General features: G+C 37.4%; 1 protein-coding gene across 9 annotated transcripts in view; it reads left to right on the top strand.

Moving 5' to 3' along the window:
• The window catches only part of CD44 (CD44 molecule (Indian blood group)), a 55,949-nt gene that overhangs the window by 29,537 nt on the left and 9,590 nt on the right, over positions 1-16,822 (top strand). For 2 of the 9 annotated variants that reach the window (XM_054827369.1, XM_054827371.1), the window contains exons 6-11: positions 1,059-1,151; positions 5,958-6,080; positions 7,822-7,926; positions 12,475-12,660; positions 14,745-15,041; positions 15,871-16,056. In XM_054827369.1, coding sequence (XP_054683344.1) covers positions 1,059-1,151; positions 5,958-6,080; positions 7,822-7,926; positions 12,475-12,660; positions 14,745-15,041; positions 15,871-16,056 — 990 coding nt within the window. Of the gene's footprint in view, positions 1-1,058; positions 1,152-5,957; positions 6,081-7,821; positions 7,927-9,861; positions 11,646-12,474; positions 12,661-14,744; positions 15,042-15,870; positions 16,057-16,822 lie in introns of those variants that run through there. The other 7 variants (XM_054827370.1, XM_054827375.1, XM_054827373.1 and 4 more) reach the window with 7 other exon arrangements.

Consider the following 16,822-nt stretch of genomic DNA (forward strand, 5'->3'; position numbering starts at 1 on the left):
AGGGGAGTTAGGACATCTTCTTGCTACAGCATATTACAGAATGGACAGAGAAAAATGTCAAATTAAAATGTTATTATTATCTTCTTCCTTTAGGCAGTAAAGTCAAATTCTATTTTCATGAAGCCCTACCAAATACAAATGCCATACTCTTTTCTAGGGCATTCTACAGGGTGGCAAATCAGTGAAATTAGAGTGCCTTGCCTGTATCTTGCTTTCTTGTGAAAGAGGCATGTATTTTATTTCATATTTTATGTAGCTTGTTTGGCTGAAATTATCACAGGACTGAAAGACTAGCTCCCATTGAACCTAAGGGATACATCCTTTAAGTACTGTAAAGTTTACTGTGTAACCTCTGACTACAGGCTTTTTATCAAATCATGAATAACTTACCAGTGAAGGATAATAGTAGTTTGCATCATTATCCTCAATAAATACTGAAATAATAATAATAAAAAGAAAATAACAGAAGCATTAGGATTATAAAATGATTTTTCACTGGTGGTATGCTCATGACATATTATGCTTTTTTTCCCATGTAATTAGCATCATGAAAGGTAAATCCTAACATTCTCTTCCTAAGGAACTATCATGAGAGCCATCGCCCAAGGATAATGCCATGTGTTTCAATTGCTTGCTTTGACAACTCCTATCAAGTCTGCTTACATGCAGAGTTTAGATTTTTGAACTAAATCTCAGAATATATCTCAGTAAAGAGAGGACTACAAATAACTTCACTTATTGCTCTAAAATCCCTGCCCAGATGGTGTACAGGTACAATTAGAGCTTGAATCACATGAACAGATCATTGCCAGAATGCGCATTATCACTGTAATGCATACTCCTCTTGAAATAATCTGTTTTGGTGATATTGTTACTATGTTAGTAAAGTAAGGCCACTTGGGATTGAATTAAATGAAGAATCTAGTCTGTATCTTTCTTTTCTATTGGACCAATAAATGAATGAGTGAAACTTGCAGTATAGAATAATTGAAGTGGTTGTGAGTACTGAATTACAACTCCGTTAATGAAATACTAATGATTCATTCATCACCATGCAGATGAAGTTTCTCCTGTATCACCTGATATCTCTTTGGTGACAGCAGCTGATGATTCCCCTGAAAAAGATGGTGGACAGTATCCTGCGAGTACCAGTAAGATTTATGTATTATAATAACTACATCAAATATAGATTGCATTTAAACTGCTTGCTTCTTCCAGCAGGGCATTCTTGTAAGTGGTGAAGTATACATCATCTCCAGTTTTGGAAAGACATTGAAAGACAGTACTTTCTAAACTGGTTAAGTCAGGAAAAAAACCCTTCAGTCTCTGGGACAAGGGGAGCAAAAACATTTACTGTATGTTTACTCCAATGCTTATACATGAGTTCAGAAAGATTTTTGTTTTGTGTTTCCCACTGTTTTTTTATCACACCTATTTACTCTATTAGGCACCACAAATTAGTGCAACCAATTATTACTTGAAGTCAATTTATTTCCAAGGTAGAAAAGGACATTTTTGTTAATTTGTGATGAAAGTATCTGTCTCTAATATATTTATGGTTGTGAATGTGGGTAATCCACATCAAAACCATAGCCTCACTCACCAAAGCAGTGCTTTAAGTAACAATTCCGATTGCCAAGTCACTTGTGCACTGCAAAAACTAATTTCGGCCTTGTTGTTGTCAATACACAAAAGAAAAATTTGGGGTCTATGGTGGCTCCACAGTCTTTGAGGGCTCAAAAGAACAGTAGCCATCTTCTCTGCTTTGTCCTTAAATAGCTGTGCTGAGTGGGAAAAACTGCTTGTGATGTTCTTATCAAATACGTAGTGCACAGCAGCTACCACAAATAAAAAACTTTTAAAGTCATGTTTTAAAGTGGAACTGTACATATATTCACTCTAGTTCTTAAGTTCAGAGTGATAAAGATCTTTGCCCCAGAAAATAAAGTGAACCTAAAGGAAGAATATTTTAATTATACAGAGGAGATATATAGAGATGTGTTGTATTAAAGACTGAGCTGACAGAAATGAAAGTTTCTTCCTGCTGACTCTTTTTTTTTTTTTTTCCACCATGGAAGTCTGTGACAGTGAGGAATTTGCTTAATTGTTTGTTGGTTGCTGACAGATGGACAAATAGTCTATGTGACTCGAAGGGACAGTGCCCTCATTACTGTATTTAGAAATCACAAGATAGAGTTAGAATGATTGTATGTTTTACACAGTTAGCAAAAGCTTTACTAAAAGATAGAAATTATTCAACCAAGCATCTTGTCTCAGAGGATATGAAGGTTAGTAACACCTTATAAATATGTAGATGAAAAAAAGAAATATCAGGTTGATTTTCCCCAAAACCCTGAAAGCAAGTAGAGAATTTTCTGGTGCTTGTTTCAAGTGAAAGGTTTTGCTGCCAAGTATTGTCTGTAAGGGGTGGGGTGGGGTAATCCACCTAGTAACAGTGGAGAGTTTGTCTGGTTGACTCTGGTGGTGATTTTTCCTTCATATTTATTTGCTTTTGTAGGCGTGTGTGACTTAGTGCTTCTTTGTACAGATGTTTCTGCACCCATTGCAAAAACTTGTACATTGTTTCTAGGCAGGAAAGCTTTTGGTTTTCCTTTTACTACCTGATTATCAAATGTATGGATCCTAAATACGTATGTCCCTTCCTGTTGCTAACAGTTCTCTCTCATGGGCATGACCATTTTACAGAGGGAAACTAAAGGAATTTAAGATTTTAAAATATCAAAATAACTATAGAGCTATGTAATAAAGATGTCAATACTGATATAGTGTATCAAAAAAGTGATAGTGTTGGCATGATTGCTTATTAGTTTAGGGTTGATACATTGATTCTCTGGGGAAAAAAAAGATTATGAAAGTACTGCACTTGGGCTTTTCTGATAGCTTTAGCTGTTACTCAACAGCATTACTTTAAAGCCAAACAGACCCATTTCATTTAATTTTACTGCATTACAACAGAATAATTTAGCACTCCTTTCAGAAGTCAAGTCTAAGCTATGCATCTCCATGAGAAGTCATCAAATATTCAGTAGCACAGGAGAAAGTTACATGGAGAACAAACAAACAGAAGATAAAACCATGTCCCAATGTCTGCTATTTATATTGTGCAACAGTGCAGGCTCATTGGAATATCCTGTCTACAATTTAATTTCCCAGAGAAAAATCCCATAGACAGGAAAGTAGAAAATTAAGAAATAAGTAAAGAAAACTATTTGGCATATATCTTCAGAAAGATGGCTAAAAATATATCTATCTAATACTATAGTGTGTGAATGTAAGACACAAAACCAGTGGCTCTCCATCTATACTACACACCATCTGTAAACTTAAAGTTTGGTGAAAAGGTCTCCAACTGGATCAAAAAACTTCTTTGTAATGGCTTTGAAGTGAGCAATTGCCACAGCTCCTTGTACTTCAGATGATTCCCTTTCATTATCACTCTGGCTTTGAACATTATTGGTGATGTTCTCCACCAAGTTCATGGTCCAGATTAATGTACTGCCAGCACTTTGTCATTGACTTTCTTTCATGGCTGAAACAAGTTTTTCTCTTTGTTATTAACAAGTTATGATTCATCTGTAGATGTGCCATGGATCAGATGTCATAAAATTGTGTTGCTGATCGAGGAGATACTTCCCTGAATTATCAGATCTAGTTACTCAAACAGTAACTGCGACTGATTTTATTCATCCATATATAATAGATGTTTTTATGCTCTGGTGGATTTTCCTTTTATTTTGTTTGGAGCATTCCCTGAAAAAAATATCATCAATAAAAAAAGTCTTATGTCCATAGTTTGTCTGATCTGACAGGAAAACATCTGTATTGGTGTTTTGTATGTGGAAGGAAGCCATGAATACATATTCATCACTTAAGAAAATGAGCTCCTAAGGCCTGTGGTGGAAAGCAGGTAGAGGTCAGAATTTTGCCATGATTACAGCAAGTCAGATGGCAATTATTTTGTTATTCAGTAATTTTCTTGTTAACCATTTCTTGGCATTGTCATTTTGTTCACAGTTCCATTCCAAAGTTCCAAATCTGAAACCACCTGGGGTTTGATGGACTGTCACTCAGAGATCAGATTTTGAATGTCCAGGTTTCCCATTTTCTGACAGCAGTGTCAAGAGTAGTACTAGTAGTACTAAGTTTAGGGAGAAATTAGTGACTGTGAGAAGAGACAATATTTATTCAGTCTTTCAGAAAGGCAAAATCTGTTAGGGTTTGCTGTCAAAATAGCTACGCCTTGAAAAAGTGCAGTTCTAAGTCGATACACTTTGTACAATTTGCAGTTTACAGATAAGCAAACCATAACTACTGCAGAAGAACATGGGTTTATTTTGTTTGATCATTAGAACTTTGATTCTTTGGTCTTTCATTTTCCAATGCTTTCACATATTGCACAAAAATTGATCAAAACTACTGTCTTTGATTCTAGACTTCAAGATATTTTTCTAAATTAATTAAAGATTTTTTTTTCTGAATGAAAAAAGAGTACATGATATCTTTTCTTCATCTTCAAGATATAGAAGTAAGATGGTTTCAATGCTGCTAAAAATATTGCTTGTGAGGAATTTTCAGAATAAAAATATTTCCAGAGAAACATTTTGAAATAGATTTTGCTTTCTTTTGGTGAATATGTGTATGACTTGAAGTGCAGCTCTTCTTGTGAACTCTGCTTCTCAGTTTATTGATGAATAACTTTCTTAGCAAAGAGAAAAGTTGAACTATCAACTGGCTTGCTTAAGGGATTTCAATTTCTATGGTGTGCATGCTTCTGTTAGCTATGAATACTTTTTGTCAAAATATTGGGGTGTATTTCACATACAGTACATATTTTGATCTGTCACACTTAAAAATGCTACGCAGAATTCATTGACTTTACTGGACTTTTAGAGCTGGTAACACAATCTTATACTTCAGTAGAATGTTTCAAACTTCACTTATACTTAAAAGCATTGGATATTTTTGCTGTTGGATGAATGTAATGATACCATGGGTTCATACATTCGCCTTGTACTCACATTCATCTCAGTAGCATGAGCATGATCAGGGTGCTGGTGCTAGTGGACTTGACTTTGCTGGTGGAAAAGTGCTTTGCAAGAAATAATAACAAGATTTTGGTTAAATGAACCATGTCCTAACAGTTCCAGGGCCTCATCATGACAACCTGGAGAAAGCCACCACCCAAGCTTGGTGGAATCCATTCTCAAACCACTGGTGGTGGTCATATTCTGGAAAGACACAAGAACCCACGCAAGCAAATGAGGGTAAAGAATGTCATGCTAAGAGGGCGCTTTGATTAGGGCCTGAATAACCAGACCACCAGGGCAGAAAGCTTCAGAAGCATGCTGTGGGACAGTTGAATGTGTGGTATATGGTGCTGCTTTTCATTACCATGTGTTTGAAGTGCAAAAGCAAAGTACTGGGCTATCTCTCACTGACTTTACATTTGGTAGTGATAGAACAGTGGTCTACATTGTTAATTTGGAGGTATTCTGCACGTCTGAAAGGGATGAGTATGTAAGTCATTTTATAAGGTTGTACTTGGATTTTTATTTTTTTCCTCTTTGGAGGCAATTTAGAAGCAGACTATTCTGATGAGAAGGACTTGTGGGAGAAAGGAAGGAAAGATTTTCAAGCCAATGCACTGTACTCACTCTGCTAGAAGAGAACAGAGTATGGTTAGTGCTGCAGAGCATGCATGGAGAACTGAAATGTAGCTATGAGCCATGTTGGGGTGGCTTCAGCAGGGCCATTGCAGAGTGGTGAATCCCTTGTGGGTGGAAGAACCAGGAAAAGGTATGGACCATGGGAAGCATGGTGCTGTACACTCTCCTCTGTGATTGTAAGGCTGCATGTAGGGGAGACAGGAAAGCATAACTGCTTCAGCATAAGACCTTGTGGGTTAGGGCTTCATGGCAGATTTAACGTCATCACAGCAGATGTGACCTCAAGTGGCAATGGTTCAGATGACGAAGACTCTTCAGAGGACATGATTTACCCAACAGTGTTTCCAGGCTGGGACAGGAGTGTGGCCAAGGACGAGTATGCTCCAAGTACTAGTAAGGAACTGCATTTCTCCTTAAATGGTTTCTTTCTTCTTTTTCCTGTCCTACCCGATATTCTTGCTCCTTTGCCACACATATATTGTGTGAAAACTGGATGCTCTTCTCGTCAACTGTTCCTTCAGAAATGTCTCTTTTGTGATTGGAACAATCATATGAGGTCCATATGGATAGAATGAATATCTCTTCTCCCACTACTTAAAATTAACTTCTCAGTTCCATGCCTATTTGAATGCATGCATTTAGTCATGATTTTCCAAGAAAAAGAAAGGTTATATTTTTTTCTATTTTTTCTTTTTTTTTGGTAAAACAATGTTAAATAATTCTGGTTCATATTATTTATAATCTACATCCATACAATAGCAGACTTCCTGCCTGTGGAGGAAGATGTTCAGGCACAATTTGGGGAGGCCAAACCCCAAGTGCCCTTTTCATTGGGAAGCATCAGCAAAACAGTCTCATATTTGCTAACTTCCACACTCTTCCCATGCACTCTTCTAACATCATCTAATTTGTTTTGTGACCTCAGATATTTAGGCATGATCCAATACTACAACTTAGATATTTTAATACATTCATGCATCAGGAAAATACATTTTACTGATGTGAATAGTCCCACAGTGATCATCTGATAGCTCTTTTTTAACTAGAAAAGCTATTTATAACTAAAATAATTTTGTCTCAAAACCAGAAAACCACCACATCTGAAGATTTGATCCGAAGATCAAATGCTGTGCGTCACTGAAACACACAGTCTGCTACTTGGCCTTATGAACAGGGAATGGCCCCAGCCCTGGGGCTTTTTTTCAGTATGGATGTTGCCATTCATGACTATACTCTAACGCTCTTATTTTTACAAAGACAATAATCTTTTCCTTTTTTTTCTAATTTAATTTAATTTAATTTGAGCACATCTTAATGTGTCTTTTGTCTGTGCACTTATTTACTAAGTAGTTTTTATAAATTACTGTTTATAAACATATTTTTTTCTGAAGATAGTGGAGTATTTGGGCTTTTTCAGCAGTGGTCTTCATTTTTAGAAGAAAATACAAAATGAGCAAGTCATCTTGCTTTGGTATTTTGTATTTTCCCTAAGTTTGGGTATTTCTGGTGTTTATTTATCTGTGACACTCTGCATTGGTGACTTATTCCACATGGCATCTTGCGTTCCAGCTACCCTCTATGGCCTAGTGGTGTCTGCATGCTCCATGGGTGAATATGTATACAGTCTCTGATCATAAACTATTATGGAAATTTTATTTTATAACTTTCTTGACTAATTTTGGCTTCCTGGTGGCTGTTAACTGCTTTTGTTTTTTTGCTGACCATAGTTTTTAAGCTCAGTGGTGGATATTCTAACATGAATCTGAGTACTTCTTCAGTACTTAGCAAGCATCTTTTACATATATTCAGATATCTACCATATTCTTTAGGCCCAACATTATTCTTCAAACTTGAGTTTAAATGTCTATAACTACTGTAATGGTTTTGCACTACTTCTGCTATACATTATTCTTCTGTTTCTTGTTTTCCCATTCTTCTTGGGAAACTTTGCATCCGTCCAATGCAAAGAAAAGAACATTTGATATAATGAGATTTGATAAGAAGAGTAGAGAGACTACTGTTAAGCTATGTATGAATTTCCATTTTCCATCACCTTTATGGCACACAGTAACAACAGAGTCATAATGGTAGATGTAGAGCATGGGTAGCATTGAATCCTCCATTGTCCTAACAGCTGTGGACTTGCAACATGAAACACTTCCGGAAATCTCCACACAAGATCATTGGAACCCTGCCTATACAGATGAAGAGGAGCAGTATCCTAGTTCTGCTGGCAGGGGTAAAGCAATTAAGCATTTCAGATAATATTCAGATTTGTGACATAATTCAGTGAAGTATAAAACTGTTATGGTGCAGCTGGTTGTAATTCCCATACCATTAGTCTCGGTTCAGTGTAATACCTTTATGTTATTTGTACTAGAGCCCTCAGAGGTGGCATTTGTAACATTCATCTGTCATTCCAAGTCTATCTTTTGCATCTAATCTTCATTACTTGCCACTTTTCCTCACATTTCTGGGATTTTTAAACTTGCACTGCCTGTAGTGTAATAAAACTGAGTGTAACATTTGGTGACCCACCTTGTTGAGGAAAATAAAATCCCTTTTTTCCACTTCAAAATTTCTATTGTAAAATCTGAAGACAAAAGACAAAAAAGGGAGCTAATGATTCAAATACATGAAACTGTGCTACAAAGGATAATATACTACCTCCAGATGAATGTGAACATTTTGCTACCAGTGTTAGTGCCAGTAGCCAACTGAGATACCTCAAGCCTAAAAACCTCTGTAGGCAAAGGCTTATAGAATGCATTTTCCAGCTATTTTTGCTTTGTACCTAAATAGTTCCCACAAATATTTTTGAAAAGCATAGCTGGATATGAACTTCATTTTCAGGATGTTTTGACTATAATGCGCAGCTTTACCCTGTTAAGGAGAGGTGCAAAACTGAATAGCTGGAGGCACAGCTATATACAAACGGATTGGGGGTCAGCCTTGTAATTGCATAGAATTAAATTATATTGAAAAGAAATACATTTCATTGGGACTTATGAAAAGCCTTCTTATCCCTGTGTAAAAACAAGTATTTTCTACATCCTGTGGTAGTTCTTTGGATTTATATGATCTGCCTTCAATAGATAGATACCTGTCTTTCTGGTTCCGAGATTGTTTTGAACAGTGAAAGTTTGTACAATTGGCATCAGAACAGGTGCCAATCACCCAGAAATAATTTTTGTGATATCTTTCTTTTAGTTCTGAAATAAATGAATTACATTTGCATGAGTGCCCTCTTTAGGAACATTTCATTGCCTGAATGTGAAGATAACTATTCCTTCACTTTTGCTCTTTTTGGGAAATAGCATAGGTTTCTCTAGCTGGTGACTTATTGTATATGTAACAGGTCCAGCTCATTCTTTGCATGTTCTGATTAAAGACCTTTGCTTTACCTTTAATATATCACTCATGGACATGTTTGATATGTAAGGAAAATATATTTCAAACTAGGTTCTAACGCTCATCTTAGTGTTACAGCTACTCTTTTTTTTCTGGTGTATCCTTTAATGTTCATTAGAAAATCTCTTATGGTGGCGGTACTTCAGGTGATTGCTGACTGCACCTTCTGCTATGTAAACAACAGCAAATTAAAGAATGAACAATGAATTTATTTTATCAGTAAGAGCTTTAATTATTACTGAGTTCAAAACAAGTATGCTTTTCAACTTCAAATATATGAACCCACTTATTTCGTTCATCCCGTCCCAGAAGAAATGACAATTTCCTTGGAGCCAGCCTTGTAATTGTGTAATTGAGATATTAACTCAAAAGACAAAGTTCATCATCTTTTTCACTTTTAAAAACCCAGAATACACAGACTCAATAGTTAAGTTAGTATTAATAAATATGAACTAGAGATGCAAGCTGTTGTTTCTATGTGTTCTTCCACTGCTTCTCCTATAGCTTTTCTCTGCCATTGGCCATTGGGATAGTTTCTAGCACACTTAAATCCTCTTCCTATCCTGGTGACGTTCTTGTGCGATAGGGTTTCCAAAGGACTTTTGTTTTCTTTCATCTTTCATTTCACATCAAACGCAACAATGAAAAGAAAATGCCAAAACACAAAAGCTAAACACCTTTGTTGTGTAGACCATGAAGATGAGAATAATATGACTGGTGGTGGGTATTTTGATCATTATTGACTCAATCATCATCTTATCAGCACTAGTTACAAGTGAAAATGAAAAACGTCAAGGACCAACCAAACATCCACTATTACACAGTGTTCATTCTGGATGGATCAGCCAAGAACAAAATCCTGCAAATACCACTGCGAGTATTGAACAACATGAATTTACTGTTGCAGGTGAAAATGATACTGAAATGAAATCTTCTCATACAGGTAATATTGCAGGTCACAATTTAGTAAATTATCAGGACACACTTAAGGTTTAGTTTTATGATTTTCTTACTAATAATTTTGCATTCTGAAGCCATAAGAGAGGTTCTGTGAATAAATCTGAGCAATTCTGATGTTATATTATATATTTGGTTTAACTATTCTATGCTTCAGACCTGTTACTGGAGGTTTGTTTTCTCTCCTCTTTGGATTGTGTGTCAAGACCTATAGTAGATTAATCCCATAACTGTCTCCTACATTTTGTTCTGTGTCATGCAGTCACAAGGTTTTAGCAGGCTATCTACCAGGGTTATAGAAATCAGGTAGATAAGTTATCTACCAGGGTTGGAAACAGTGGATGTTTAAATGGAAAAATAATGTCTGTTGTATTTTTCACATATCTGGGAGCTGTGTTCACTCCCCTGTTCCAAGTCATTATTGGACCTGGGTTTTGTGGGGGGTTTTTTTGTTAATATCACAATTATACCTAAAAAATTTATCTAAAATAGCTACTCACCCCACTTTTGAACTATGACAATATGAGACTGGTGATGAAGGGAAGAAAACAAAGTATAGTGTAGAATAAAAGAGAGGCTTCTCTCTTCCATGAGTTGAAGCAATTGAAACATAAAAGATCAAATTATACTATAAAGCTAATAACTGAAAATTGACTCATGTGAGTGTACCAAGTGTACTAGTTAATGATTGATGTGCTGTACTACGCACTGCCAACAGTGAAATTAAAACAGTCATCATCTGCTCTTGCAGATTATCAAATACAGGCCACTGAAGGCAAGCATATGATAAACATTATTTGAGATGCTGTATAATGTGGATCTACTTCAATTAAATGTAATCTTTAGCAAAAGTTTTGTGTAGCTCATTGCTTCAGCATTCCCTAAGCCCACATTCCTCTAAGATATCAACCACAGGTGTTTCATCAACATCCTTTAAAAATCTGGTGATGCAGTACAATGTATAACTGATATAAATACTATACTATACTATACAATATTACCAAACACATTGTAGTAGCACTTGACAATGTTTGTGAAGCTGAGGTTCTATGATCAGCCTGGGATGCAGGTCAGGGAATTCTCCTGACTGCTGTCTCTATGTCCTTTCCCAGTGTCCACTGTCTTTGGGAATCTTTAGGATTAAGTAAAGGTGTAATAGAACAGCAAGTGAAAATGTCTGATCAGTACAATGAGAGAGCAGTGATGATGTATGGGAGGACAGAAGGTCTCCCTTCTCTACCCATTTTTGTGGTGAGAAAAGGGTAGTGGTGGTTTAAAGTGAACAGTAGACTTGAATGTGGTGGGAATGGGAGTGGCACAACAGCACATCTACGGAATTCATAGCTGATTAAATCATCATGGTAACATCTGTTGCCTCTCCTGACGGTGCCCATCACGAAGACCCAACTCAGCCACCTCTGCCTTCAGATAATGAACCAGGACAGGGCACTGAAGTCATCACACATCCCACAGACACCCCTAGGGATGAGGTCCTTCACAGCACCACAGCCAGTATGAACAAAGCTGGTGATGACTCTCCTCTGACGGGTACCAGTAAGAATAATGGATCATACTCATTTCTCATGCCTGGTGAGAAATAAGACATTATTTCTTCTGAAATTGACTCCTTTCCTTATCTTTCTCATCTGGGGGTCTGCATTTTTGTCATGGACTTGCAGTGCAAAAATCTGTGGTGGGATCTGTGGTGTTGATAGAATTATCTTCTGGATAAGGCACACTTGGTGGTTTCTGTCCTTTACTGCAGCATGTTTCTCCTGACTGTTCGCAGGACACACACTTTGGTGATTCTGAATCTCCAGCCCCACCTTCTTTTCTTGTGCATCGGTGGGATCAGGCTTGAAATGCTTTGGCACCATGACTGGTGTGGTGGCAGTGCTCTGGTGGGTTAATCAGATGGCTTGCTCCTGTGACTCAGCAGCGGCACCATCACCAGGGAGTGCTGTCCTGGTGGTGAGGGCAGGGCAGTCATAGAAGAATTATGTCCCATAAATTCTGCTTTCAGTTCCTTACTCCTCCTCACAGTGGCTTGCCAGCAAGACCACCACAGATCTGGCTGCAGTACAGCTGCTCACTCCTGAGTTACAGGGTCAGGTTGTTGCTGCTGTGATCTCTTCTTCTGAAGGTCTTCCCTCTCCATCTGTCACTGGGATCTGTATATGTAGCCAACATCTCCCTCCAACATGATAAGCATGCATGTGGTGCTTAAGGGTCTCTCAGAAGCCAGTGACACTGTGGAAGAAGAAGGGGAGGCCTTCACATCTTCTCTCCTTCTGTGCTTTGAATGAGGAAGATGGGTGTGCTTTCTGGCTTGCTGTGGGTACAGGAAAGAGGGAAATAATGTGGGTGGTGGTTCTGTGAGCACTCACTTTTAAAGCTGATCATGCCATCATCATGGCAGTCACAGAGTCCGTGGCTGATGTTAACCAAGAGAAAGAACCCAAGGAGCCACTGGCACCTGGCACTCTACCTGGAAGTGAAAGTGCACGAGCAACCACCACAGATGGTTCACATATCAGTTGGATACCTGGAGTTTTTCCAGACATCGAAGATCATCTTAACCAATTGCAGACCCCTCTTCCTACTAGTAAGAACTACAAATTAGCAGCATTTTCTGTAACTTGTCATCACTTACAGAGTCTTGAGCAACAAAGGCGAATCAATGCCTCTAGAAGGGGTTCTTTATGATCAGTACTAATATCTGTAACATAAAATACCCTGTAGCAGCACTTGACAGTGAAGCTGAGGATCTGTGGTCAGCCTGGTATGCAGGTCAGGGAATTCTCCCGATGGCTGTCTCTATATCCTTTTCCTGTGCCCACTGTCCTTGAGAATCTTTTGGATTAACTAAAAAAGTGGATGAGAATAGCAAATTAAAATGTCTGACCAGTAAGAATAATGGATCACACTCATTTCTCTTTCCTGGTGTGAAACGAGACATAATTTCTTCTGAAATTGAGTCTTTTCTCTCTCTTTCTCATCCTGGTTGTCTACATTCTTGTTGTGATCTTGCATTGCAAACGTTTTTAAGATTTTGTTGCACGTGAACATCCCAACAAGAATTGCAATTTGTTAATGACGGTTTTTCCCTTGGTCCACTGTTTCTTATGTCCCCCAGCTTTTCTCAGGTTTAATTTTAGTAAAAGGTGATACTGAGAAAGCAGTTGCTTTGTGGGGGTGGTGGGTAATGTTAATGAATCATAGATTTAAAAACAGTTTGTCATATCTGATTGTTTTTCTCTTGGTGCTGCCACAGATTCTTTTAATACTGTAAACTTTGAAATAACTTACTACTGTTTGTTCATGTAGTTCTGCAAGGTTCTAACTTCAATTCCTAAGGTTTGCATGTTACCCAACTAAAATTATCCCCAATCACAATATTGCTTTTTTTATTCTAATATTTTTATTGTTTAATAATGGATTTTTATGTTATCATAGTTGTGCAGAAATCTTTGCATCTTTCTTGCATTTTCTAAAAAAAAACCAAAAACAAACCAAAAACAAAAACAAAAACCAAAAAACCACTCCAAAAACCCTAAGTAAAAATTAGCATTTATGCTTTCCCTTTTCTTCTTCAAAATCCATTTTTATCAGGTTTATTTAATCCACAACACTTAGGATTTGCTAAAGAGCTATGAAAAACAACAATTGTGTAGATTAAAATACAGTTCTTTTCTCTACTTCCTCTTCCTGTTTTCTAAATACGGAAGAGATTCTACAAAGCTTCACAGTTCATTTTCATCAGTCTGTTAAGCTTTATGTGGTTTGACAGACTAATTGCAAATATGAAAAACCAAGTATGATTTCACAATTTATTCAAATGTTTTCAATCAAGTCATTCTAATCTTATTCCTATGTAACAAGATTACTTATATTTTTCTGAAAATAATTTTTTTTTTTTCCTCCCTTCTAAAAAGTGTTTAGTAGGTATTTTCAAAACTAACACTTTAGGCTACTGTTGTTTGGAAATGGATCTTTTGGCTTCTCATTTTTCTTAGTGATGTTAACTTTCGGTGGTGTAATTTTGAATGACTATTAACCTTTATTAGTCAGGTAATATTTTGGAGCACTTGGAAATTCTGAAAGTGCATTTACTTAAACTATGCCTATTTCTTAGCAAGCTTTTCTGATACCCTTAATGCTTTGCATTAGCAGCAGTCTTAGCACTGCCAGAATGATGTGTGAAGGATGTTAATTAAATAATTTCATTCCTTAATTTTCCATTTGATTTAATTTTAAATTCCTGTCTTTGGAGACCAGCACACATTGTTACAATCATCCCATGGAAAAAGAGAGATGCCTAAATAAAACTCAAAAAGACATTTTTTTAACACGATATTTTCTATCTCAAATAGTCAGATCTGAGTGGCTGATACCTACTCTTTGGAAAGTCTTTACATCCTTTAATACATTAAATCCTAAATTAATACATTTAGGAAATGAATAAGCAGCTATTAAAGTGATTAATAGGCTATTAGTGAAGGAACAAACAAACCAAAAATAATGTGACATATGGAGAAAATCTTTGCTTGTGGTATTTTTTCTCACTGTGTATTCTACATAGGCTAAAAAAAAAAAGATAGAGCTTGTTAAATAAAATAAAGACAGAAAAATATGTAAGGTGCGGTTTTGTAAACGTCTTTGAAGTTAACTTAGTCATCATCACAACAGTCACAGCCTCCACTGATGTTCTGAAACCAGAAGATATAACCCAAGAAACGTGGGCACCTCGCATCATGGTAACATCTGTTGCCTCTCCTGACGGTGCCCATCACGAAGACCCAACTCAGCCACCTCTGCCTTCAGATAATGAACCAGGACAGGGCACTGAAGTCATCACACATCCCACAGACACCCCTAGGGATGAGGTCCTTCACAGCACCACAGCCAGTATGAACAAAGCTGGTGATGACTCTCCTCTGACGGGTACCAGTAAGAATAATGGATCATACTCATTTCTCATGCCTGGTGAGAAATGAGACATTATTTCTTCTGAAATTGACTCCTTTCCTTATCTTTCTCATCTGGGGGTCTGCATTTTTGTCATGGACTTGCAGTGCAAAAATCTGTGGTGGGATCTGTGGTGTTGATAGAATTATCTTCTGGATAAGGCACACTTGGTGGTTTCTGTCCTTTACTGCAGCATGTTTCTCCTGACTGTTCGCAGGACACACACTTTGGTGATTCTGAATCTCCAGCCCCACCTTCTTTTCTTGTGCATCGGTGGGATCAGGCTTGATATGCTTTGGCACCATGACTGGTGTGGTGGCAGTGCTCTGGTGGGTTAATCAGATGGCTTGCTCCTGTGACTCAGCAGCGGCACCATCACCAGGGAGTGCTGTCCTGGTGGTGAGGGCAGGGCAGTCATAGAAGAATTATGTCCCATAAATTCTGCTTTCAGTTCCTTACTCCTCCTCACAGTGGCTTGCCAGCAAGACCACCACAGATCTGGCTGCAGTACAGCTGCTCACTCCTGAGTTACAGGGTCAGGTTGTTGCTGCTGTGATCTCTTCTTCTGAAGGTCTTCCCTCTCCATCTGTCACTGGGATCTGTATATGTAGCCAACATCTCCCTCCAACATGATAAGCATGCATGTGGTGCTTAAGGGTCTCTCAGAAGCCAGTGACACTGTGGAAGAAGAAGGGGAGGCCTTCACATCTTCTCTCCTTCTGTGCTTTGAATGAGGAAGATGGGTGTGCTTTCTGGCTTGCTGTGGGTACAGGAAAGAGGGAAATAATGTGGGTGGTGGTTCTGTGAGCACTCACTTTTAAAGCTGATCATGCCATCATCATGGCAGTCACAGAGTCCGTGGCTGATGTTAACCAAGAGAAAGAACCCAAGGAGCCACTGGCACCTGGCACTCTACCTGGAAGTGAAAGTGCACGAGCAACCACCACAGATGGTTCACATATCAGTTGGATACCTGGAGTTTTTCCAGACATCGAAGATCATCTTAACCAATTGCAGACCCCTCTTCCTACTAGTAAGAACTACAAATTAGCAGCATTTTCATTTATCCTTCAGTCAGTTACTATTTTGGACAATGGCAGTTGTCCAAATATGTGTGTACTAACCTTAATGTAAATTACTGTCATATTATGATTTCCTCTTTGGTTTTATTATTGTTTATAACCTGCTTTTAAAATGTCAGTAATTAATTATATCTTTGTTAGCTGGCTATAACTGACATTTCATTTGTGAAAATTTTTTCTTAAAGGGTTATTCTTCTGATACAGTTAGTGCAGTTAATAGTAACAGTGTTTAATTACTACACTACATATAGCCTTTCTTTTTGTATGTGTGTGGTCGCATGTTAACAGTACAGGAAATGAAGGGACTTCCTTATTCCCAAATGCAGTTTCCATACAAATAATCATCCTAACAGTAAGGTTTTTTCCAAATGCTACTTATCACGCACACTAATCCAAATACTATTTTGGATTTACACTTGCTTGGAAGTTAGTGGAACCATCCCAGGAATGTGGACAACATTTGCACGTAAGCAGGATTATGTACTTATATTTTTATAGCATTACACAGCAAACTCTTTAAAGATAATTCTGCTATTAATTAATCAATTAATGTTAACACATTTTCAGGTAAAATTTGGCCTACTTTTTTTCTCAGAATTTTATATAAGGCCATTAAAATCAACCCTATCAAAATTACCTGACTTACAGTATTTTGACATAGGCACAGCAATATACATGCAAAATAAGTATTTGATAGAATTTTATTGGAAAGATAAA

This window comes from Grus americana, chromosome 5 (assembly GCF_028858705.1).
Source record: "Grus americana isolate bGruAme1 chromosome 5, bGruAme1.mat, whole genome shotgun sequence".
NCBI lineage: Eukaryota > Metazoa > Chordata > Aves > Gruiformes > Gruidae > Grus > Grus americana.